Source organism: Oncorhynchus mykiss, chromosome 2, assembly GCF_013265735.2.
Source record: "Oncorhynchus mykiss isolate Arlee chromosome 2, USDA_OmykA_1.1, whole genome shotgun sequence".
Lineage (NCBI taxonomy): Eukaryota > Metazoa > Chordata > Actinopteri > Salmoniformes > Salmonidae > Oncorhynchus > Oncorhynchus mykiss.
The window spans coordinates 64,621,364-64,647,061 of NC_048566.1; the positions used below are offsets into that span (position 1 = coordinate 64,621,364).

Genomic DNA, 25,698 nt, shown 5'->3' on the forward strand with positions numbered 1-25,698 from the left:
CATTTGTGAGTTGAGCTACCGGATACTTGAACATGCTTCCCAATCATTCTCAGTCACATTTCTAAGTGGAGCCAGTAGTGTATCTGTATTGCAGTGTTCCATTATTGTACACATTGTACAACGATTGGCATCCATCCCCATCCCCAGCTGCCCTGGCCCTGAGTGACCCTAGGCTCACCCTGGTCGGGGTGAGAGGGGCCAGTGGGACTGCGGGGGTGAGGCCAGTGGGCCTGTGGTGGCCTTTGGCACCTCAGAGTTACAGCTAGAGACAGAGCTGGCACCTGTCCTGTCCGCCCCCCACGCAACCAGAACCTTCAGCCTGCCTGACATGGCCCAAGCCTTCCCAGGGGCGCACATTCAGCACTCCACAGTTGTTTAAAGCAGTGAGTCTAGTTTTTGCCTTAGAACCCAGTTTGTGGTTTTAGAGAAGAGCTGTGATGGATTTTCACCAGATTCATATTTGTATAGCAGTGAACCTCTATTATGTCCTGTATAATTGTTTACAATTCCTCATACAATATGCAAACCAAGGAATATGATTGATTCACTGTTAGTATTCTGTCCTGCCCTACCTATAAATATCCACAGCTCCCATTTTTACTCTTGTATTGGACCCAGTGTCCTGATGTTGTCCCTGGGGAAGTGAGTTGTTTCACACCTCTGGTAGAGTAAACATCACCACCCACAAATCTACCCCCCCCCCCCCCCCTTCAATGCTCTCTGTTGAGGACCATCCCCCACGCCTCCAATGTCCCCCCACTCAAAACAGGTGAAATGACGGGAAGCCCTGAATGGGTTCTATGTCTGACTCGAAACATCTCAACCAAGCGTAAAGAGAGCATGTTTCCAACTCAGAATGAATGCGTTATGAGAGTTGTGTAGTTCCTCATGCTCGTGTTTTACACCTTTCATATCACTGGAGAAACCTGAACCAACCAGGTCTGTCTATCACCGAGTGGCATATTACAGCGCTGATGCCAAGTAGAAACCAGACATCGCTCACAGTACACTGATAGATTGGTTTTTATTTTTTTTCACAGTCACAAAACAAAACATGTATGTGAAATGAATGTCTTTTACCGTGACATACAATATTTTGAGATCAAAATAGAAAAATCAAAGAACAACGCATGGCTTTTTCTGTTTTACAATGACGGACACACAAACTAAATCAGAAAAACAAACCGCCCAAGAACTGTATTCATAAGCCGATCCCTTGATAACCGCGGTGATGCAGTTCAAACATGTGCTTGAGAAAGAAACCAGGTTTTTATTGAAAACACTGTGTACCTTACGACTCGACAGAACCGCAGCATTCAGGTAAGGCGGATAACTTCCTGCAGCTCAGTTGATAACAGCTCCGTGTATGTTTTCAAGAGAGATATAACAAGTATTAATTACTACATCATGTATCGGCAATAATGTGATTGTGTCTACCTCCGGAGGATGGTACAAGTGCTCGATAGACTAGCTAAAGGAAACCAAAGCTACACTTTGAAGAAGGATAATTCAATATCACCTTCATTCTTTCTTTGTAACTTTCTCTATTTAAAAATGTCTTACGTTATTGTGTGAATATAGTGTAGATACAATAACGATAGTCAAATGTAAAATAGTGTTTCAACAGCAAAGCATGTAACTGTTTGATTGTTAGTATGACAGAAATAATTGGCAAAAGTATTGTTTTGTATTGGAAAATAAATGCAATTGGCTCCTCAATACTTGACAAGAAACAGCTTATGAATGCTTAAACTAACTAAAGTGATTGTTAATTCAAGCCGGTACAGGCTACAATCCAGTCAGTTATTTACATTGACACAGACAGCAAACATCATTCAGACGACTTGCTTTTTGAACAACACATGAAAAAGACACAGAAACATTACCTGGTAGGTAGATAACACCCACACACCCACATGCAACTCAGTCGACAGTTATCAGTAACAGCACGGTGTGCTTCAGTGAATCCCCCATCCCCAATACAATAAGAGCATTTCCCCCACATATTGTAAAATACATTTTCCTTCATATTTCTATGTGGTACCACTTAAAACAGAAAAACGAAAGATGTCGTCGCATAGACAACACAAATAAAGCACAGCCAAGAGCATCATGTGCAGTAACGTGGAGGCTGAAACTGATAACATTTACAAGCAAGCACAAACACACTCATGGACCAAACAGTTTGCTAAATTAAGTTGCTAGTAAGATTCAATTGTGAAGTTGGACCACAAAAGTCGACAAAAGAAATCGATTTATCGTGGTTTCCAAGGGCATATTCATCAGGAAAATAATATTAGAATGGAACGGTCAAATCCTGCAGTAAATTGCAGTTCTATGTTGTTTCTCTTGTGGCGACCTACTGATGGACTATAACTTCTTAACACTCAACTAAAGTTAGAAATTCAAAAATACAGTACAGATGTGGTGAAGGATATTTGCTGTTCCCCCGACTCCATACCGTAGGTTGATTGTAACACAAGACAAAAACAGGGAGGGAGTGCTACAGTCTACAGAGTTTACATTTTGGCGAGAAAGTAGAGGGTATGAGTTGAGAGCTATTCATTGAGGCAGGGCCAAGATAAAAAATAAAAAAACGTAATTCTGGCAGAACAAAACAACAGTATGTGAATTCAAAATGGCACTGGGGAAAGATTTCCACGACCAGAAATCTGTTTCTGGTTACCAAAGACGCCGTCGAGGTTTATACATGTTCAGATTTTTCATCTCGTCTCAGATGTACAGTATCATACATTAGTAGGGCAAATTAGGATTCATAGACTGATAAATAAGCGATTGAATTAGAGAAAATGTCAATTTGGTCCCAAGAATAATTTATATACGGAGTAGATTTTAAAGAATTTCACTCCAAACACATCATAACTGGTGAGACAGAACAGACAATGAAGCATACTGCATGTTTTTAAAGGTTCTCAATATGTTGCTGGAAAAAACTCCTGTCAATTCCTGTTGGTCACAGCCAATCTTGCTTAATGCCTGTGTGTCTCTCAGAGTAACTCCACCTGTAAAGGTTGCTCCTGGCACCTTTGACCTTTTGGCCAGTATGACCACCTCACTGGAGGATCTTCTCCCGGGTCTCGGGTAGCTTGAGGGCAACCAGGCCTCCGCACACCAGAGCAGCGCAGGAGAGGAGAATGGGGACGACTTTGGTGACCCCCACAAAGGAGGCAAAGATGGAGCTACCCAGGATAGCAGCCAGTTTACACAGGGCATTCAACACCCCAAACGCTGTGGCTCTGTGGGAGGAGGTTAGGGACACAGGTTAAGTAACCACAGGAAACTAACTTTATAACTTTCTGATAATGGGTTGACATACGTAGTTCTAAGAGTATAAAAATCAATTATACGATATAGAATAATCTAGCTATATATCCAATAGGCCTAATCTAAGAAATTGCTGTACAGTACCTTTTGGAGGCTGGGTAGAGTTCCACTGTGATGACCTCGATGCCGTTCCATGCTGCCACGCTGACCCCACAGAACAGACACTGCCAGGCTATGATGGCCGCCTGACTGAAGCTTAGGAACAGGAAGAAGGTGCACCCAGCTGAGATTAGCATGGAGAGGCCTGCAGAGAGAGGAGAAGAGCGGGTTCACGGTAGAATGTCGCTTAGCTCAGTGGCACGTCGTGTGCAGAGGGTGATGTAGCCGTGAGGTGTGCGGTACGATTCATTCACACTTCAATGTTCCTTGATCATATTTCAAGGCTCACACCCATAGATATAACTTCATAACACCTTTCTCATCTGACAATTGCAGAGCAGAATCCCAGGGGAGCAATAGCTGAGCTGCTGCTCTACACAGTATCTGCACTTGTCCTACCTGTCCATTGTAAGAGCTAATACAGCTCAAATGAAAGGAAGCTTTTACCATTGTACTTTGTCCAATGCAGACCTACTCACCTATGATTTTGACCCTGCCTATCTTCTCCATGAACAGAGCTGATATGATGTTGCCGGGCAGAACAGCCAGGGACCCCAGGAAGCTGACCAGGTAGATGAGCACGTCGTTCTCCTCGTCGATGTCCAGGTGACAGCCCCTCTTGTTGTGGAGGAACGTGGTGTTCTCCAGCTTACAGTCTATGAACTTCTCCTCATACAGGTCTGGAGGAAATGTGACAATGGCATTGATAATACATAAATAGTATACACGGAGCAACATGCATGGTTTTGCAATTCTTAGTCCATTGGTCAATATGTACTGTCGTTTTACAGTGAAACATAGCAATAGTAATTGATGATGCTGGCATGCATTAGACACTGTATGGTCACAATGTTTCATTCATATTGAGCAGGACCTGATTATTGCAAAAGTTCAATCTCCGTTTAACCTTTTTTGCTTTTGGAAACTTTCCAAAGGGTTAAACTTGTCAACAATGTGATGCATTGGTTGGCCTACTGTAACACCTCCAGCGGCTCCCACCTGTGTTATAGAAGACGGTGGATCTGATGGTGCAGTTCTCAAACATAGTTTCAGTGGACTTGATGTCCTCAAAATAACAATCTTCAAACAGTGAATCCTCAAACTTTACAGACTTCATCTCTATGTTGATGAACCTAAAGGGATGGAACACAAAAGCATGATTCCTGACTTTTTGACCAAGTGGCACACAGCTAACTAATGGTTACATGCTAGAATGGCAGACAGCACTATCCCTCTCCAAAATTGTCAGTCGAATTTTGAAAGAAATTATACACGCCATCAGGAGCGCAACTTTCACTGGGGATGGGGCCCCACATTCAGACATGCTTTTTTGTCCCCCCCCCAGTTTTATAATTGGAATGTGATACAAATGGAGGCAATGGTGTGCTTTAGGACCATGCAGAAAAAATAAAATAAAATAAATATATTATTATAATTATGTCCACCCCACTTCTAAAACCAAAGTTGCGCCCCTGGGCACCATACTTAGATAGAATGATATGTTACATTGCCATATTAAAGAGACATGATAATGAAATGACTGTAATATTACTACACATGGTAATGAGAAGGCCCAGAAGGGGGCGATAGAGGTGCCATACTTGTCATTGATGTATTCTCCCTCTCTGTGGATCTGATTCTCCAGGGAGAAGTTGAAGTGGAAGCGTTCAACTCTCTCTCTATGGAACACCTTGACTTTGGACTCATACTCCTCTTGCTGCAGGTATTTGATCATGTCAGGGAACCACACACCCAGTCCATAGTAACTGAAACACAATGGTAACAAGAGATATTGGACCAATGTAAAAAGGAACATTGACAACCAACGTTAGAATACACATACAGTATTTTTGCTTCCTGATTGGGTGCCATTTGTGATACAGTCTTGATATATTTACAATCAGCTGCACACACTATATATACACTCTTACCTCTTTGGCATCGCATATATTGTACATATATTTACCTGAAGGCCATGGTGAACCAGATGATGGCCATGAACAGCGTACTCAGTCTCAGCTCAGGTCCCAAGAGAGAAGCAACATTCCTCAGTATCTGCAATGAAAACATGGCATAGTGACACGTCACCTACTAATAGCCTGTTACTGTTAATGTTGGTCTCATTAGGTAACACGTTTGTTTTCAGGACATTTTGGGGCCTACCAGTTTGCACAGAGTGAGGGTTCGAACGGCCCATCGCTGTATAGCCGTCCCTGTGGCACTCTGGATCTCAATGAACTCATCCTCATTGGTCTTCGGAGCCTTGATGTGGGTCACCTGACGGGAATGAAATGATGGTCACTCCCCTAGTTAGGTTTCATGATATTCTGTGATGCTGAGAAACGGCAAAGCAGCCCTTCAAGGGCGTGTTATTTATTGTCAAACTGTTGTCGTATCGCCACTCACCTGGAAGACCTTCTCAGGCTGGCCCTTAGCCCTCCAGTTGGTGTCATGGACATTCTTCAAGATCATCCAGGCCTCGTCATGTTTGGCATTCTAACAAAGACAACCACATACTCTGAGTGAAACCTCAGGATAGTAGTCCTCACTCTTTTTATCGATCAGTTTTGTTTTATTCAACAAAATCAGTGTTCGACAAAAAAAAAAAATTATCGACACAATAGGTTAAACCCAGAGTATAACGTTCCTGAACTGTTCATCTGTGAACAATCTTTTAGTTGGAGAAAACAGATCTTACTTCCAGGAGGAACCTGGGGCTCTCAGGCATGAACATGAGCCCCACCAGGGAGGTGATGGCAGGCAGGGCACAGACCAGCACAAACACCCTCCAGCCGTGGAACTGGAACTCTGTCCCCATGCTGAAGCCCCAGCCTGGAACACAACACAGCCACAACATAATCCTTATTAATTCTCTACGTCTAGACTCAAGAGCCTGGAACACAACACAACCAAATCTCTCAATGTGTCTAGAAAACAATCACAGTAAGATATACTAAAAGGGCTTTATGATCATTTTCACACTTTCACAGTATTATTTCACAGTATTATAGGAAAATCACATTGTGGACTGCACTGAGATGTATTTCAATGCAAACCTAGAGAGTAAATTACTGGTACTGAAATATATTTTACTGTGCGTTTACAGACTAATATCTTTAAAAAATTAATCAGCCAGTTAATGAACTCAATACATATGCTATATAATTTGGTTACATTTACACAACATCCTGGACACGGACCACTGTAGCTAAACTTGCTTATGTCAGCGAGATAATATTGATCCCAGGTCATAGTAAGAGTTTCCTGTTGAGTGCTTAGTGTGTACTATACCGTAGCGAGGGATGATGCCCCAGGCAGTGAAGGAGGCGTAGATGCCCCCCACCATCCAGAACATACACAGCCAGCTCAGGTGCTCCCCTCTCTTATCCATCTGCAGGAACTCTGAGAAGTAGGAGTAGACTATGGGGACAGAGCCTCCGATGCTGAAGGGAGAAACACAGGATTAGTATAGGAACTCACCGAGATTGTAGACTACACAACAGATGTGTAATCTTGCAAGTATTATCTTTATTTCAAGGTCCAACGCAGCCGTTTTTTGGGGTAACAATGAATTACCTTACTGTGATTGTTTTCAATTAAAATGGTCAAAAATAAAGAAAAATGGCTTCTTAGCAAAGAGCAATTTCTCGAGCAAGAATTTAGCTAGGACTGTCTGGGAATGGTCTGAGTGGGAGGGGACAACTGAAAAAGCTTTTATTGGCAGAGAGGTTTGGAACTCTCTTTCTTATTGGTCTGTTAAGTAATTTACTGCCTGTCACTAGACAGGCCAGAACTCCATCCCACCAAAACAGGCTGAAATTTCAAGCAGTCTTGTCAAACAGCTCTTACACTAAAAGGGCATTATGATCATTTTTACACTTTCACAGTATTATTACAAACTCATAGTGTGGAAATATAAAACACAGGAAAATCACATTGTGGACTGCACTGAGATGTATTTCAATGCAAACCTAGAGAGTAAATTACTGGTACTGAAATATATTTTTGGAGCAGGAGACATAAAGGAGAATAGTATTTTTTTGCAGATTTTTGTCAGTAGTTTGAGCTTCCACAAATATCCAAACATACATGGATACACACGGAACTAATACACCATGCTCTTGCAGCTGAGCCTTTCTTTTTACACAACACAATGTTTTTGCGTACTGTAGCTTTGACCTGATTCTGGAGCCAGTATGCATAGGCTTACATCCCTGTGGAACAACGCTATTCTGAGACAGCACAGTGCTGCGTTGTTGTAGGAGGAGGAAGGCTCTGAATGTGTTGTCCTGCAGTAACTATTTCATGTTTGTTGTAGTTCTTTAGAAGCTGTGTAAGCATCGCGTCGTGCTGTGTAAGCATCGCGTCGTGCGACACATACGTAACATTGTCAACATTTTATCAGGTGGAGAGGATCATGTTCAGGTTAAGCCCCAATCCTAGTTACAACCCAAATACCTTTGAGTAGCAATTCATCCCTTGTTTCCAATTTCTCTTTCTTACCCGATGCCAGAGAAGAGCCTAAAGAAGAGGAAGAAGCCGTATCCCTGGGCGAAGGAGGATAGGAAGGCGAAGACACAGTTGACGGTGAGGGCCCAGATCAGACACTTCCGGCGGCCCAGTTTGTCTGCCATTCCACCCCAGATGAACGCCCCAACCATCATGCCCAGGAACACTATCAAACCTGTAGGCGAGAGAGAGAGGCAAGACACAGTCAGAGGCCAGCACAGCTACAGTTCATTAGCAGACATGTATCTAGTGATATGAACTCTGTGAATAAAATGGAAGGCAGATTCCACTCAACACACTGTTGAGATGACCATACAGTCTGGTTGTGACCATACAGTCTGGTTGTGACCATGCAGTCTGGTTGTGACCATACAGTCTGGTTGTGACCCTACATTCTGGTTGTGACCATACATTCTGGTTGTGACCATACATTCTGGTTGTGACCATACATTCTGGTTGTGACCATACATTCTGGTTGTGACCATACATTCTGGTTGTGACCCTACATTCTGGTTGTGACCCTACATTCTGGTTGTGACCATACATTCTGGTTGTGACCATACATTCTGGTTGTGACCATACATTCTGGTTGTGACCATACATTCTGGTTGTGACCATACATTCTGTTTGTGACCCTACATTCTGGTTGTGACCATACATTCTGGTTGTGACCATACATTCTGGTTGTGACCATACATTCTGGTTGTGACCCTACATTCTGGTTGTGACCCTACATTCTGTTTGTGACCCTACATTCTGGTTGTGACCATACATTCTGGTTGTGACCATACATTCTGGTTGTGACCATACATTCTGTTTGTGACCCTACATTCTGGTTGTGACCATACATTCTGGTTGTGACCCTACATTCTGGTTGTGACCATACATTCTGGTTGTGACCATACATTCTGTTTGTGACCCTACATTCTGTTTGTACACTCTACATTCTGGTTGTGACCATACATTCTGGTTGTGACCATACATTCTGGTTGTGACCCTACATTCTGGTTGTGACCATACATTCTGGTTGTGACCATACATTCTGGTTGTGACCCTACATTCTGGTTGTGACCATACATTCTGTTTGTGACCCTACATTCTGGTTGTGACCATACATTCTGGTTGTGACCCTACATTCTGGTTGTGACCATACATTCTGGTTGTGACCATACATTCTGTTTGTGACCCTACATTCTGGTTGTCTGGTTGTGACCATACATTCTGGTTGTGACCATACATTCTGGTTGTGACCCTACATTCTGGTTGTGACCCTACATTCTGGTTGTGTTGTTATGGATTGCAGCGTTGTATTTTAGGAAACATACAATATACAAAGTTGTTCTTGAATTGCTCAACTACTAAAAGAGCCCCAGTAGCCCCAGCACATCGTGATAGCTGGGCATTGGTGACACTTTGATGTTGTCCACCGTGGGGCAGGCTTGTCCATCTCTCCTGAGAGATGACGGCCTACCCCGGCCAAAATGCAGGACACTGTCCTATGGACAGTATTGAGAAATCTCTCATTAGTGAAATAATTAGTGTAATAAAAAACATGTTTAATTGGACACACTCAAAGACAAACACAAACATTTATTGGAATAATTGTACATGTTTATACCCATTTTTTTGTACTCTGCATTCTTACTCTCTCTAGGGCTAGGTCAGAGAGGTAAAACCGTGTTTCTAAGGTAACAACAGACTAAGTGTTTTTGGTCAAATTTAACAGCTTTGAGTGGTCTTTTGTAAAGCCTTAACAATGGTAACAGGTATGCTATTTAGATGTCATAATGATTTTTTTGTGTTTTTACTTCTCAGTGGGGTGTCTCTTTTTAGAACATACTGTTTAATGTGTACCTTTGTCCATCTTGCAAAGCTTGGCTGGAACAAGTATTTTTAGCACATAATGAAAGCCTGCATCAAGTATAATTTTCTTTTAGTTCAAGTAAATGCTGACATTTGATAGAATCCTGTAGTTGGCTGTGTTTGTGCCTCAGCAAGCAAGTACTGTATTTTCAGATAAAGACTATTTAAGCCCCAGATAAGTACCTATAACGTATGTGACCCTTCCAGTACTTTTCTGTGACACTTTTCTATGCACTGTACTGTATATTTACGCCTAAAGCTTCCCTCAGCTTACATGTAGCCTATCAACCATACCCATCTATCACTGGGGAGGAATCTTCCCAAAATAACTAAATGTATTAATGTGCCTAGCGCCAAAGCCTGGTATCACGCTCTGGGCCACGATGTCACTGCAGATGGCACTGCCATGGGGGGTGTGGGTGATGACTGGTGTGAGAGGTAAGGCCCGCCCATCACCGGATAAGGAGAAGACGACCAATCCCCCAACCTCCTCTCCCCGAAGGATAGTGACACTGCTGCCACTCAGCTTCCACCCATTGAGTCAAAATGTATGCTGTGGTGATCACAGTGAAAGTGTGGATTAGAGGCAGATCATATTTCAGTCCCATTGAAGCTGATTGCTTATAGTTAAGGAGTGAAAATATCAACGCTTGAGGAAAAACCAGAGTGCATTCTGTAAATTTGTAGATGAAATTACTGTAAAGAGCAGCATTCATGCCACACTAAAACAGAACGTCTGATATCTTATTCCTTTTGAAAGGAGAGGCTACATGAGATGTTCCACTGTGATCAAGCATACCCTGTTGCCTCCGAGTACCTAAAAGTACCCTGACACCACCATACCTATTCAATTTAATTCAATTCAAAACATTATTTATACCCGAAGTGCCATTACTTCGGGCATGTCAGTCAGTCTGAGATGTGAGGGCTGCAAAATGTACAGTGCAGTGAATAAAAGTTGATTGTGATTGTGATTGTGATTGCTGCAGCATAAGTTAGCCGAAGGAAAGTGAAGCAGCAGGCGAACAGTACGTATCCCAGACGCAAGGTCAGTAGAGTAGCTATCGATCTCCTCTCCTCAGCTACCTGCTGACTCAGTACTTTCAGTACAGCCTGCTTGTGGCCGCTGGGAGGAGGCTGCTGGCTGGAGAGAGGGAGAAAGAAAACTGCCCTCTCATCCCAGATATTTGTCTCCTTGGACAGCTTCCACCCACAGGCTTCAAAGTGAAGGACTTGTCTCGCGTTGTTAACTCTGAATTACTAATTCACCACTGCACTAGAACAATGTGTCCCACTCTTCAAAGACGTCCTATTCTCAACCTTATTTTCCCGTGTCTAGTTTGATTTATCTCCGCCAGTTATTTTAGAGAGGCCATTTCTTTTAGATAGGCGGACATTTATCAAGCCTTTGAGTAGAAAACCTTGAACATTTGAATGCCCTTCTTTGTGTTCAAATATTCTACGTCAGTCTCTGAGAAGAACCGTTCAGAAATGTTGTGAACTCATCTGACGTGCTTATTTAGCTAGCTGCTGTTGTTAAAGTGGAATGGAAAGAGGACCCATTTCCCTCAGACATGGACCTGCAAAATGCTGCATGGTCTCAATCAGTGTGATTGGTGGCGTGCCGCAGACCCGTTCCGGTTGCCAAAAATAATGTGTTATTTGCTGTGGGGATACGGATCATAAATTTCCCACCTGCTTCACTAAGCAGGAATATATTGACGTCCAGTAGTGCATGACAAGCAAGCAGATTAATCTTGAAATCGACTGTGCCATTAGCTAATTTGAGAGCATTTCTAATTTACGGAGTACTTAAGTACCTCCTGGCTAGTATTGATTGCCAGGCTGCTATTGGCTGGAATCTGTTGACCCAGACATTGTAAACGTGTTAGTATGTCTTCTAACAAGTAATGGCATTTAGCCATGACTCACCTAGCATGCCTTTCTCTCCATTGGATAAGCACATGTCCTTCTCCGCGCTGGGCAGCACGAATCCCACCACAAAGCACTCCACCCCATCAGCCATGAGGGCCAGACCCAGCACTATAAACAGGGTCCACTGGAACCGTCCATGCCCACAGTCCTCCATGATGTCCTCATACTGCTCAGCCAGCTCCTCCAGCTCCGTGGCCCCTGCCTGAGCCTGCCTGGCCTTGGCCCTCGCTGCTCTCTGGGCCGCCTTCACCTCGTCAGGGTGGGGGATCCCCTGGTACTCCCCCTCGTACATCTGGTCCTCGTCATCATGGCCCTCCGTGGCATCGCTGGCTGCGTCCTCCTCCTGAGGGTAGGACTCACCCTGGTAACCGTAGCCCCCCTGGTCTCCTCCCTCTCCGTAGGTGCCGTAGGGGTCACCTCCTCCTTGGTGGTACACGTTGTTCTGGTAAGGGTCAGCCATGATGCCGCTGAGACGCTACAGCCAAGTCAGCACTGTTGCAGTGAAATCCTTCAGATGATTCTGGACTAGACTGGCATACTCCTGGACACCTTGTTCTGGTGCTTTGCTCCGTGTGTGTTCTTGTATTCCAGGTGCTATGCTGTAGATGTTTCTTGTTCCTGTTCTGAGGAGGTTGTCTTTTTAGCAGTACCTGTATTGGAACAATAGTGGTTTTTGCCTGTTCAGTTCTTCACAAGGCCTCATGCTGAACCTGAAAGAGAAAGTTTATTCAGTTATGCTATTCATATTTCTTATGATTGATAACAAAATCAATACTCTGTTGATTTACTCAGAACACTTGGGAATGTTTCATCCATTTTGTATAGATTTGACTGGGAGCTGAAACTAGACATACTGTAGATCATTGGGATCTACTGCCTCTATCTACTGTAGGGCCTTTTCCCAGTTCTAATGCACTCAATTCTGAAACAGCTGGATGCAGTTTCAGATTGCATGAAAATGTCACCGGAGGTTCACTGGCATGATAAATGAATTCCTTGAAATTATCCATTTTAATAGGTTCCTTAGAGAATTCCTACTGCTACCTAAACATGTCTGTAGTAATATGCTACCTTAGGCCATAGCCTTGATGTATAATGTCATACCCTCTCAGATTCAGCTCACACTACAACACAAATGGAATATAGTAGACATCAATATTAACACACACCATACCCAATGAGACGTATAATTGTGTAATTATTGAGCGTAAAAAACATATTTTTCTTATTTCTTGGATACGAATCACTTGCCAAATAAATTCTGCACTACTTGTAGTTAATTTGTGCAGATTGAAATCTAGATTCTAGTTTAAACCTCAAAACCTATAGATCACATCTAGGTAATTCTCTATCAACTCTTTTCCCGAGCAAACAATACAATTTGAAGGGTAATTATTTTATTTTTATTTTGTCTTCTTTTTTCTATTGTTCCATTTCAGATGAAGCAGTTTCACGTCTTTGACAACTCTGATAATGACATGACCAGTCAAACAAATCTCCCCCACTAATCCACCCCATAACAGTTCTCTTTACATCTCTACAGCCTGAGTGTGGTAAGGGAGGGAAGCCACGCTGTCACATTCACAAGTAAGCCTTTTCTTCGGCCCTCTCACACAACAAAGAGCCTGGTAATGCTGCAAATGAGATTTGTCTCGCCCGGGTTAATGCTGGCTGGCTGTCACTAGTCTCTACTGGCTCTCTGGATGCCTCAACTACACCCCCTCCTCTCCATCACTTACTACCATTGTGTCACCACACACTGTGGCTGCTGTCGAGGAAGTGGAGTTACATGGGTATCATAGTTTAATCGTTAATCCATTAGAAATCACGTGTCTCACTGAGAATAATCCCAATGTTTAGTTATTCCTTATTCCTCTAAATATTCTATATCAGCCAACCTTTGAGGATGTAATAGCCTACATTATGTTGGACATGATCACACCAATGATCACACCAATGTAGGATCTTAATTTGAGCCAGTTTTTTACAGCAGGAAAATAATCTTGTAGCAACAGGCAATGTGAACTATTATGTGGGTTATAATTGATACATTTTTTGTTAGGGCAAATCAAGTCTGACATTTTAAAGTGGAAATGACTAACTTTAGAAGCCTTTTTAAACCTTGAATACACTACAAGTTTGCATGTCCTGTTTCCTATGCTGGAAAATTCTCAGCAACAAAAGAGTGATCAAATTAAGATTCTACATCTGTATACGAGGGACTAAACTTTAATTAACATTCTAATTTTAATCATGGTGTAAAGAGAGACACTGTGAGGGACATTAGCATGTTCTTGGATTCATTAAACAAACACGGAGACCCAGGAGGTATGCAGCCAAGCCAGGTGCTAGTGTGTGCATGTGTGTGTGTAACTCTCCAGGATCTCTGTCCTACTCTCCGGCATCTCATTAACGCCTCCCAACCTCATTCACACCCAGCCTGCCTGCCTGCCTTCAGCCATACGTCTTCCCAAGACTCCTCCTCGGCAGCCTTCCCTCGCCAAGTACAGTACTTCTGTTCTACACACAGCTCTTACCAAGGGCCTTTTCACTACAAAGATGAAATTCATGGTAATTTGAATGAGAACAGGCTTCATTCCAACAGAGCAAAGCAATACCTGTGACAGACTGGAAGGTTGTCTTGTGTGACACAATCACCCTGAGTGAATAGAATAAGGGGTCAGGGGAAGAAGACTGTGAATATGCCACAAGGTATGGTATCAGTAATGCACGGCTCCCCAAGGCATTGGTCCCACTGCGATCCAGTTTGAAGATGTGTGTCTGAGTAAAATCAATTTGTAATACATTTCAAAGCAGCTGTTCCCCCTGCCTAATTCCATAGCTCTCAGAATGATGTTGTTTGTCCGTCTATGTTTAGATTAAAGAATGCAACACAATCAGCTAGAGTTGTTGAGATGGATTCACAACGGTACAGTACACATGTCGTTTTTTATTTCATATTGAAGAGGCAAGACTATTAAAAGCATACAATACGGGCCTTGAAGTTCTGCAGCTATGCTGGTTTTCCTCCTGTCCCGCTAGGTTCTTAATGGACAGATACAGCGGTCCTGCATGGCCCAGTTGGTATCGCATGGTGCTTGCACTGCCAGGGTTGTGGGTACGATTCCTGGGGCCACCCATGTGTAAAACGGATGCAAGTCAAGTGTCTGCTAAATAAAATATATCTTACCATTGGATGGTACTGTACTCTACAGTATGTCTATCAGGTAGAACTGAAAACCAGCAACTCTGCAGACCTTAATAAGACCTGCATTTCAATAACCCTGACATTATCATCTATTTCCCTTCATAAAGTGTGAAAATGCAGCACTTTTGTCCCCTCCTGAAAGCCATGACCGTGCCTGAAATCTGCTGAACCTGCTCCAGTGCCACTTTTTATATGTTGACTAAGACAAGTGAAGGTCACAGATAGCGTCCATATAGACTTGGCTCAGGGAGGGAATCACTTTCAGCATGTTTACCAACTCCACCTGATACCCTGTACTCTGAGAACCCAGAGACACAACGAGCTCCTTACTGAGGCAGAACAGAGTGGGACAGAGAGAGAGAGAAGGAAGTATTAACCTATGCTCTGTTTTCCAATTCACCAGTACAACGAGGTGTAAATGGTGGAATTCACTACTGTACAAAGACTGTAGGCTGTGTTTTGCAGCATAGTACAGCCAAAACTTTACGTTTTTACAAATGCATGGCATGTTTAACATACAAATATCAAGGCACAAGGCGAGACCCAGATGCAGACACAGGAGGCATATGGTTGGAGTTTTACAATGTTTAATAATCCAAAAGGAGGAGGCAAGAGAATGGTCGTGGACAGGCAAAAAGGTCAAAACCAGATCAGTCCAGGAGGTACAGAGTGGCAGACAGGCTCGTGGTCAAGGCAGGCAGAATGGTCAGGCAGGCGGGTACAAAGTTCAGAAACAGGAAAGGGTCAAAACTGAGAGGACTATAAAAAGAGAATAGAACAGGAGTACGGGGAAAAACACGCTGGTTGACTTGACTAAACATACAAGATGAACTGGCACAGAGAGACAGGAAACACAGGGATAAATACACTGGGGAAAATCAGTGACACCTGGAGGGGGTGGAGACAATCACAAGGACAGGTGAAACAGATCAGGGCGTGATAACAAAAGGCATATAAAGAATTTGATCAGGCTTTTCACTCGTGGTTAGAGTATTGGACCAGTAAGCAAAAGGTTGCTGGATCAAATCCCCGAGCTGACAAGGTAAAAATCTGTCATTCTGCCCCTGAACAAGGCAGTTAACCCACTGTTCACTGGTAGGCCGTCATTGTAAAAAATAATTTGTGCTCAGCTGACTTGCCTGGTTAAAGGTTACATTTAAAAAAATATCTATATATATGAGAAAGTTGTGGAGGGTCCAGTACTCTAGTTATTGGCCCTTTCCTGTTTTCATTTGAATGTTTATTTTTTATTTAGATACATTAGGGAGCACCATGCAAAGATAACTTATATTTCAGGCTTACAGGAATCTTACCACATACAGTAACTACATTCAATCTTAATAAATTATTCTTTGTTCTAATATTAGAGTGATGCCGTGATAAAAGGAAGGAACTCTGAAACACCAGTAGAGGATACAGCCCTGGAGGGGTTCGGCTAGCAGCACCAGGAGAGGATACAGCCCTGGAGGGGTTCGGCTAGCAGCACCAGGAGAGGACACAACCCTGGAGGGGTTCCACTAGCAGCACCAGGAGAGGACACAGCCCTAGAGGGGTTCCACTAGCAGCACCAGGAGAGGATACAGCCCTGGAGGGGTTCCACTAGCAGCACCAGGAGAGGACACAGCCCTGTAGGGATTCCACTAGCAGCACCAGGAGAGGACACAGCCCTGGAGGGGTTCCACTAGCAGCACCAGTCGAGGACACAACCCTGGAGGGGTTCCACTAGCAGCACCAGTCGAGGACACGACCCTGGAGGGGTTCCACTAGCAGCACCAGGAGAGGACACAGCCCTGGAGGGGTTCCACTAGCAGCACCAGTAGAGGATACAGCCCTGGAGGGGTTCCACTAGCAGCACCAGTAGAGGATACAGCCCTGGAGGGGTTCCACTAGCAGCACCAGTAGAGGATACAGCCCTGGAGGGGTTCCACTAGCAGCACCAGTAGAGGATACAGCCCTGGAGGGGTTCCACTAGCAGCACCAGTAGAGGATACAGCCCTGGAGGGGTTCCACTAGCAGCACCAGTAGAGGATACAGCCCTGGAGGGGTTCCACTAGCAGCACCAGTAGAGGATACAGCCCTGAAAGGGTTCCACTAGCAGCACCAGTAGAGGATACAGCCCTGGAGGGGTTCCACTAGCAGCACCAGTAGAGGATACAGCCCTGGAGGGGTTCCACTAGCAGCACCAGGAGAGGACACAGCCCTGGAGGGGTTCCACTAGCAGCACTAGTAGAGGATACAGCCCTGGAGGGGTTCGGGTAGCAGCACCAGGAGAGGACACAGCCCTGGAGGGGTTCCACTAGCAGCACCAGGAGAGGATACAGCCCTGGAGGGGTTCCACTAGCAGCACCAGGAGAGGATACAGCCCTGGAGGGGTTCCACTAGCAGCACCAGGACACAGCCCAGGAGGGGTTCCACTAGCAGCACCAGGAGAGGACACAGCCCTGGAGGGATTCCACTAGCTGCACCAGGAGAGGATACAGCCCTGGTGGGGTTCCACTAGCAGCACCAGGAGAGGACAGCCCTGGAGGGGTTCGGCTAGCAGCACCAGTAGAGGATACAGCCCTGGAGGGGTTCCACTAGCAGCACCAATAGAGGATACAGCCCTGGAGGGGTTCCACTAGCAGCACCAGTAGAGGATACAGCCCTGGAGGGGTTCCACTAGCAGCACCAGGAGAGGACACAGCCCTAGAGGGATTCGGCTAGCACCACCAGGAGAGGATACAGCCCTGGAGCGATTCCACTAGCAGCACCAGGAGAGGACACAGCCCTGGAGGGGTTCCACTAGCAGCACCAGTAGAGGATACAGCCCTGGAGGGGTTCCACTAGCAGCACCAGTAGAGGATACAGCCCTGGAGGGGTTCGGCTAGCAGCACCAGGAGAGGACACAACCCTGGAGGGGTTCCACTAGCAGAACCAGGAGAGGACAGCCCTGGAGGGGTTCCACTAGCAGCACCAGGAGAGGACACAGCCCTGTAGGGATTCCACTAGCAGCACCAGGAGAGGACAGCCCTGGAGGGGTTCGGCTAGCAGCACCAGGAGAGGACACAGCCCTGGAGGGGTTCCACTAGCAGCACCAGTAGAGGATACAGCCCTGGAGGGGTTCCACTAGCAGCACCAGGAGAGGACACAGCCCTAGAGGGGTTCCACTAGCAGCACCAGTCGAGGACACAGCCCTGGAGGGGTTCCACTAGCAGCACCAGTAGAGGATACAGCCCTGGAGGGGTTCCACTAGCAACACTAGTAGAGGATACAGCCCTGGAGGGGTTCCACTAGCAGCACCAGTAGAGGATACAGCCCTGGAGGGGTTCCACTAGCAGCACCAGTAGAGGATACAGCCCTGTAGGGATTCCACTAGCAGCACCAGTAGAGGATACAGCCCTGGAGGGGTTCCACTAGCAGCACCAGTAGAGGACACAGCCCTGGAGGGGTTCCACTAGCAGCACCAGTAGAGGATACAGCCCTGGAGGGGTTCCACTAGCAGCACCAGGAGAGGATACAGCCCTGGAGCGATTCCACTAGCAGCACCAGGAGAGGACACAGCCCTGGAGGGGTTCCACTAGCAGCACCAGTAGAGGATACAGCCCTGGAGGGGTTCCACTAGCAGCACCAGGAGAGGACACAGCCCTAGAGGGGTTCGGCTCGCACCATCAGGAGAGGATACAGCCCTGGAGGGATTCCACTAGCAGAACCAGGAGAGGACACAATAGTGTCATAATGTAACAAAGGAAGCTTGACACAGGAGGCTGTCCATGGGAATCGAATCGTTCCTTGAACGAGGTAGAACATTTTGCAGGTAGCATAGAGATGTGCTACTCAAACAGGGATTCCTTTTCACTAACGATACAAAATTGATACAAAATACTGTCCTGTGGTTGACCCTGAATGGAGATAGTTTTTAGGCAAATAGACACTATTTAAAAAAAAAGTACATCATGGTACTTTGTGTTATAGTTCACTGAACATTTCAGTCGTGTGGTCTGCAGTTTCTCCTGCCAGGTCACCAGTGGATATCAGGATTCAGGCTTCCACCGTGGGAATTGTGTTAGCAACATTGTACCAATGTGTTCTTCCTTTCCTCTGAAACCATTCCTACTCAACCCTATCTGTCTTTTCTTCCTTGTTGTTGGAGAGTGGATGATAGTAATACATAGCTTTTTGAATCTTTCATGGTCCACAGCAATAAATTGCAAGAAAGATGTGATGAGGAGCAGTGAGCCCACCCAGTCCTGTGCTATTTAGTTGAACGGATGTTTTTCAAACTGATCTCGCTACCATTTTCTTTCAAAACATCCGAAGCTCATTATTTGGAGGACAGCATGACACGAGAAGTTTCTTTACACAGACATCGTTTCACGCATATTAGGCCTCCTTCCAGGAACAGAAGGAAAATGCCTTTCTATAGTGAAGGAGAGCATGGTGGAAAATAAAGGGCCATTACTGATGACCTTGATGCTGATTACTGTGTACAGTGGGATTGGAAGTCTGGTCCTGCTTCATTAACAGCAACTCGGGAAAGGTGTGTGTGTGGGCGCGTGTTCGCATGTGTGTGTGTGTGCATGTGTAGACAGGGGAGAAGAGAATAAGGAGCTCGCTTAAATCATAGGGGAATATCCAGCTAAATGTATTTTCATTTCAGCTTCATGAGCTCCATGCTCATCAGGAGAATTTGAGCGTGAAATATGAGGTTTATTATTGTGGTGTCTTCTGACGGAGCAATTCAACGGAGTATGAGAGGCAGACACTCTCAAGGCTACAGACTAAATATGTATTACTTTTCCTTTTCGGTAAAATCTCAATATTTAACACATATAGGCATAGATTTACTACATTTGATGAAGCCGGCATAAGCAAACAGACGGGGTAGACTCATATAGCCTCCTACAGTATTTCTCCACCAGACATTGTTGTGAAGGCAATTTGATCGAACTGAACTGGACCCGATTACCATTACATTGATGCTTGCCTTGCAACTCCATTTGTTTCCTGTCTGTTGTTTGTGAGTGTATGCCAGCCCCCCCCCCTCTGTATCCTCATTGGTGGGCACAGCCTCTGCTTCCTGGCACAGTGTGTGGCGTATCATGACAACACCAGGTAGAGATATCCTGAGGATGGCATTCTGGGCACGAGTCACGACCTGATCTTCAGATCTCTGAGTAGCAACGGCGATGCCAATAGTCTCTGCGGCAAGAGCTCCATTTTGTTTGGGCTCTATAACATCGGAACACCGTAATGTTATCAGCTATGCTAGATGAGTCACCAGGCTATGCCTGGGCAGAGATTTTGATCAGCTGGCGTCTTGACAAAAGGAAAGATGTGTTCTGCCCTCAATCAATCACGTAATGAGATGATGTAGCGATTTCAGACTGCATCAGATGCATCTGTAACCATTAGGTTTTTACCTTCCTCTACATGCCTTCTTCATACCAACGTACCCAGGCTATGGACCGTCACTCCCTTGGCATCCGCCCGCGTAGGCTACATCTGAGGGAGACTGCAGGTGGTTTTGCAGGCATAAATCTGGGTCAACCTGGTAGAAGTGGTCTTTGTTTCTGTAGTCAGGTTTCTTTCGGTTTCGCCTGGATCTGCACACCCGGCCAGCGGTTCATTTTCAGTGCCTTGCTTCTTATCGTCTCCCTTAATATAGCTGGTTCTGTGTTTCTAAGGAGTGTATGGTGATGAGGTGGTCATTTCTGAGACGGTAGTACATCATGCCTACTCCAGTGATCAAAGGAACAGAGATGGGCATAATGCAGGTAATCAGGTAGAAAGACACAGGAGAACCATTAGGGAGCTAGAGTACGGCGAAGAGCACCTTGGTGCTGCGTCAGGCCTGCGGTACACTTACGTAATTGCTGAACCTGTAATAATAGCAACCTCTGTAACAACCCTTCTGTCTGACCTTGACATGCCAAGCTGTTATTCGAGGAAAAGTTTAGGCAGCTAACATAACCTGTGGAAAGCCTAATGTCATACATGACATATTCACGAACAGGGAGAAAGGCATCACATTTCATGATAGAATTCTCAGTTTGTACAATTCTCAATTGTAACGAGCTTCAAAAAGTTAATTTGAGAGGTTAGTTGATAATTGACAGGCCCAACAGACCCCTATTCAATCAAACCAAGAAGACAGGAGAGGCTGTGAGTCATGGTGATTATTGGTATTGCTTGATGGAATACATGTTGAGCAATGAGATCGGCGGTTGGCCAGAACTAAATGACATGCAGTACGTGCTGTGCAGTGTTCATACACAATGAACAATCTGTAATCCCCTTGCACTGAGATTAAACCTCAGCCAGCCCCCCGGCTGATCTGATCCGTGTTCAGGCTGGTCAATAGCACCTCTCCATCTCTGTCTCTCTCTCTCTCCACAGGGAAGGGCCACACCCTTACACTAATGCAGAGAGGGAGAGCGAGTGTGTGTGAAAGAGAGAGAGAAATCAGCCATTGAGATCGACTGTCATCATGACAGATGCAAGCCGCAATTTAATCCTGCTTAAGACTGCAGAAATTGCATTCCGTCCAGAGCTGTTCAAAAGCTTTAGATTACTTTTTCAGCGGCAGAGAAAAAGGGCCAAATATTTTTTTTTAATCAGTACTCCATCCTCCCTTGCCCTGTTATAGTACGACCCTCACTGTGGCATGCAGGACACAGCACTGATAAAGTCAGGATTGAAGGATAGCAGGAGGAGACCTGGCTTTTATTGATGTGTTTGAGAAGGAAATGAATGTCTGGCTGAATGAAGAAACCCTCCTCCATTTCCTTGGTTTGCCTTTCTCCTTTCTCCGCTTTTATGAGACCATGTTGACGTCTCTGCTTCTTGACTGGATCTAATCTAGGCATTAGTTGTCTGGAAAGGAGGATAACACAGTAGAAATGTAACCTGGGAAATGTGAAATCTTTCCCTGAAAGGTGACATAGGAGGCCATTCGTAACTTATCTCATCGAAACAATGTCTCATATGAACATCCCTCTTGCTCTGGTCAGAGGGCAGCACTGCTCCCATGATCCTGAGGGTTTCAGGTCACCGCCCCGCCCGTCCTGCCGTGGTTCTCACTCTCTCTCTCTCTCTCTCTCTCTGATGATGTCATGCCCAGCTGGGTGTTACATAACGCCAACCTGTGCTTCTCACATTTGGTAAGCACTCTTTCTCAAGCCATATATATCTATATCTATGACTCTGACTCTATCTATTACTAGACCATAGAAAAATACTGAGGACACTACACACACTCTACTATTATGACTATGACGTTTGTTTGGTTCGAAGAGATGCAGTACTTTAATGCTTCTGAAGTTCATTTGAAACGTCTCGCTCAACTGTTAATGATGTCTTGTAATTTTGCACAAGTTGAAAGAGTTCTCTTCACGTCAGAGTGTGTAACTGGCTGTCCTGTCATCTCTTCTCATCCCCTCTTCTCACTAATTGGGGTCTCACTGTGCTCTCCATTAGAGATACGCATCTCTTTATTTTGGTCTTAATGAGGGCTGAATCAAACATCTGGTGTATCAGATTGAGATCTGATGCTCAAGTAATTCTAATTATAAAGGGAAGATTATGTCACGCCCTGACCGTAGAGAGACCTTTTTCCGCTATGGTGTAGTAGGTCAGGGCGTGACTGGGGGTATTCTAGTTTATTATTTCTATGTGGTGTTCTAGTTTATTTTTCTATGTTGGTGAGTTGTATGATTCCCAATCAGAGGCAGCTGGTAATCGTTGCCTCTAATTGGGATCATATTTAGGTAGCATTTATCCCACCTGTGTTTGTGGGTTATTATTTTGTGTTTTGTGCATGTGCACCACGTAGTCACGTTTCGTTGTTAGGTTATTGAGTTATTGTTTCACTTTATAATAAATATGTGGAACTCTACATCCGCTGCACCTTGGTCTGTCTCTCCTCATGAACGTGACAGAATACGTGCTTTTCAGTGTAGTTACATCATTGTGCGCTTTTTGCGAATATAGGCAATGACTAATACTCTAGTTAAAAACAGAACTGAAGGGGCCTCCCAGGTGGCGCAGTGGTCTAGGGCACTGCATCGCAGCGCTAGCTGTGCCACCAGAGACTCTGGGTTCGCACCCAGGAATTTTACCCCCTTTTTCTCCCCAATTTCATAGTATCCAATTATTAGTAGTTACTATCTTGTCTCATCGCTACAACTCCCATACGGGCTCGGGAGAGACGAAGGTCAAAAGTCATGCGTCCTCAGAAAAACAACCCAACCAAGCCGCACTGCTTCTTAACACAGCGAGCTTCCAACCCGGAAGCCAGCCGCACCAATGTGTTGGAGGAAACACCGTGCACCTGGCAACCTTGGTTAGCGTGCACTGCACCCGGCCCACCACAGGAGTCACAAGTGCACAATGAGACAAGGATATCCCTGCCGGCCAAACCCTCACGAACCCGGACGACGCTAGGACAATTGTACGCCACCCCATGGGCCTCCCGGTCGCGGCCAGCTGCGACAGAGCCTGGGCTCGAACCCAGAGTCTCTGGTGGCACAGCAGCCTTGGTCCACTGCGCCACCCAGGAGGCCCAGAATTTGTTCTTAAAGGATTTTGCCTAGTTAAATAAAAATAGAAGATACTGTATCTCTGACTTTGAAAGAGGCGTCTGAAAGGAACATAGGGGGTTTAAAAAATGTCTGTGTCACTAAATCTCAACCCAAATGAACACTTCTGGGAGATTCTAGAGCGCATCCTGAAACAGCGTTTTCCACCACCATCAACAACACACCAAATGAAGGAATTTCTCATGTAATAATGGTGTCGCATCCCTCCAATAGAGTTGCAGACACTTGTAGAATCTTCTCTGCCAATGTGCATTGAAGCTGTTCTGGCATTTTAAAACCCTTTATGTTTCCCTTATTTTGGCAGTTACTTGTATTTCATCAACGTCTCACATACATTCTTATACATCACTTGAAGATGTTTATTTTACTTTTATTTAACTAGGCAAGTAAGTTAAGAACAAATTCTTATTTTTAATGAGAGCCTAGGAACTGCCTGTTCAGGGGAAGAACAACAGATTTGTACCTTGTCAGCTCGGGGATTTGAACTTGCAACCTTTCGGTTACTAGCCCAACACTATAACCACTAGGCTACCCTGTCACTGTTTAGGTGGTATAGTAAATATCCGAGATACGCTACACGACCAAAAGTGCTTGTCAAACATCTCATTCCTAAATCATGGCCAATAATATGGAGTTGGTCCCCCCTTTGCTGCTATAACACTCTTCTGGGAAGGCTTTCCACTAGATGTTGGAACATTGCTGCAGGGACTTGATTCCATTCAGCCACAAGAGCATTAGTGAGGTCGGGCACTGATGTTGGGCGATTAGGCCTGGATCGCAGTCGGCGTTCCAAATCATCCCAAAGGTGTTTGATGGGGTTGAGGTCAGGGCTCTGTGCAGGCCAGTCAAGTTCTTCCACACCAATCTCAACAAACCATTTTTCTATGAACCTTGCTTTGTGCACAGGGGCATTGTCATGCTGAAACAGGAAAGGGCCTTCCCCAAACTGTTGCCAGAAAGTTGGAAACAGAATTGTCTAGAATGTCATTGTATGCTGTAGCGTTAAGATTTACCTTCACTGGAACTAAGGGGCCCGAACCATGAAAAACAGCTCCAGACCATTATTCCTCCTCCACCAAACATTACAGTTGACACTATGTTTTGGAGCAGGTAGCGTTCTCCTGGCTTCCGTCAAACCAAGTTTCGTCCGTCCGTCTGCCAGATGGAGAAGCGTGATTCATCACTCCAGAGAACACGTTTCCATTGCTCCAGAGTCCAATGGCGGCAAGCTTTCCACAACTCCAGCCGACGCTTGGCATTGCGCATGGTGATATTAGGTTTGTGTGCGGCTGCTCGGCCATGAAAACCCATTTCATGAAATTCACTATGAACAGCTCTGGTGCTGATGTTGCTTCCAGAGGCAGTTTGGAACTCGGTATTGAGTGTTTTTTATGCTCTATGTGCTTCAGCACTCGGAGGTCCCGTTCTGTGAGCTTGTGTGGTCTCCCACTCCTCGGCTGAGCCATTGTTGCTCACTTCACAATAACAGCACTTACAGTTGACCGGGTCTAGCAGGGCATAAATTTGACGAACTGACTTGTAGGAAACCGGGCATCCTATGATGGTGCAATGTTGAAAGTCACTGAGCTCTCCAGTGTGGGCCATTCTACTGCCAATGTTTGTCTATGGAGATTGCATGGCTGTGTGCTCAATTTTATAAACCTGTCATCAACGAGTGTGGTTTAAATAGCCGAATCCACTAATTTGAGGTGGTGTCCACATATTTTTTGTATAGTGTATAAACCAAGCCATCCCTACAGATTTAGGTTGTTCATTTGTTTAGTTATGCAAATGTTCCTGCACAATAGGAAATGGACATTTGTAGTGTATTCAAGGTTTCACTTAAAAAACGTCAGACTTGATTTTCCCTGATGTAAAATGTATCAACCCTTATGAAAAAGTCCATTAACTATAATCTACAAAATAATTCACATTATCCTTATTGCTGCAGGATTATTTTCCTGCTGTAGCAAACTGGCTCAAATTAAGATCCTACATCTGTAGGGAGGAGAATATAGCATCTCTTTAAAGGCCTGTCGTGCCAGTCAGGGGCCAGACAGAGGGATGGCAGTGTGCTGGCAAATGGAGAGGGATAAATAAAAATGAGAGGTCCATTAAACGGAGAGGGGGAGGCCAACATCTAGCACTTGGCCCTGCAGTGTG

At 45.0% G+C, this 25,698-nt stretch overlaps 1 protein-coding gene across 4 annotated transcripts in view; it reads right to left on the reverse strand.

Annotated features, from left to right (window-relative positions):
• Nucleotides 1-1,007: 1,007 nt before the first annotated feature.
• sv2bb (synaptic vesicle glycoprotein 2Bb) overlaps nucleotides 1,008-25,698 on the reverse strand; it is a 40,144-nt gene continuing 15,453 nt past the window's right edge. For 2 of the 4 annotated variants that reach the window (XM_021568291.2, XM_021568282.2), the window contains exons 2-13: nucleotides 11,749-12,461; nucleotides 7,948-8,128; nucleotides 6,736-6,887; nucleotides 6,143-6,276; nucleotides 5,851-5,940; nucleotides 5,608-5,721; nucleotides 5,411-5,499; nucleotides 5,046-5,210; nucleotides 4,444-4,577; nucleotides 3,924-4,124; nucleotides 3,430-3,589; nucleotides 1,008-3,257 (exon numbers count right to left, since the gene is read on the reverse strand). In XM_021568291.2, coding sequence (XP_021423966.1) covers nucleotides 3,074-3,257; nucleotides 3,430-3,589; nucleotides 3,924-4,124; nucleotides 4,444-4,577; nucleotides 5,046-5,210; nucleotides 5,411-5,499; nucleotides 5,608-5,721; nucleotides 5,851-5,940; nucleotides 6,143-6,276; nucleotides 6,736-6,887; nucleotides 7,948-8,128; nucleotides 11,749-12,211 — 2,067 coding nt within the window. In that variant the 5' untranslated portion in view covers nucleotides 12,212-12,461 and the 3' untranslated portion in view covers nucleotides 1,008-3,073. Of the gene's footprint in view, nucleotides 3,258-3,429; nucleotides 3,590-3,923; nucleotides 4,125-4,443; nucleotides 4,578-5,045; nucleotides 5,211-5,410; nucleotides 5,500-5,607; nucleotides 5,722-5,850; nucleotides 5,941-6,142; nucleotides 6,277-6,735; nucleotides 6,888-7,020; nucleotides 7,066-7,947; nucleotides 8,129-11,748; nucleotides 12,462-25,698 lie in introns of those variants that run through there. The other 2 variants (XR_002469192.2, XM_036953023.1) reach the window with 2 other exon arrangements.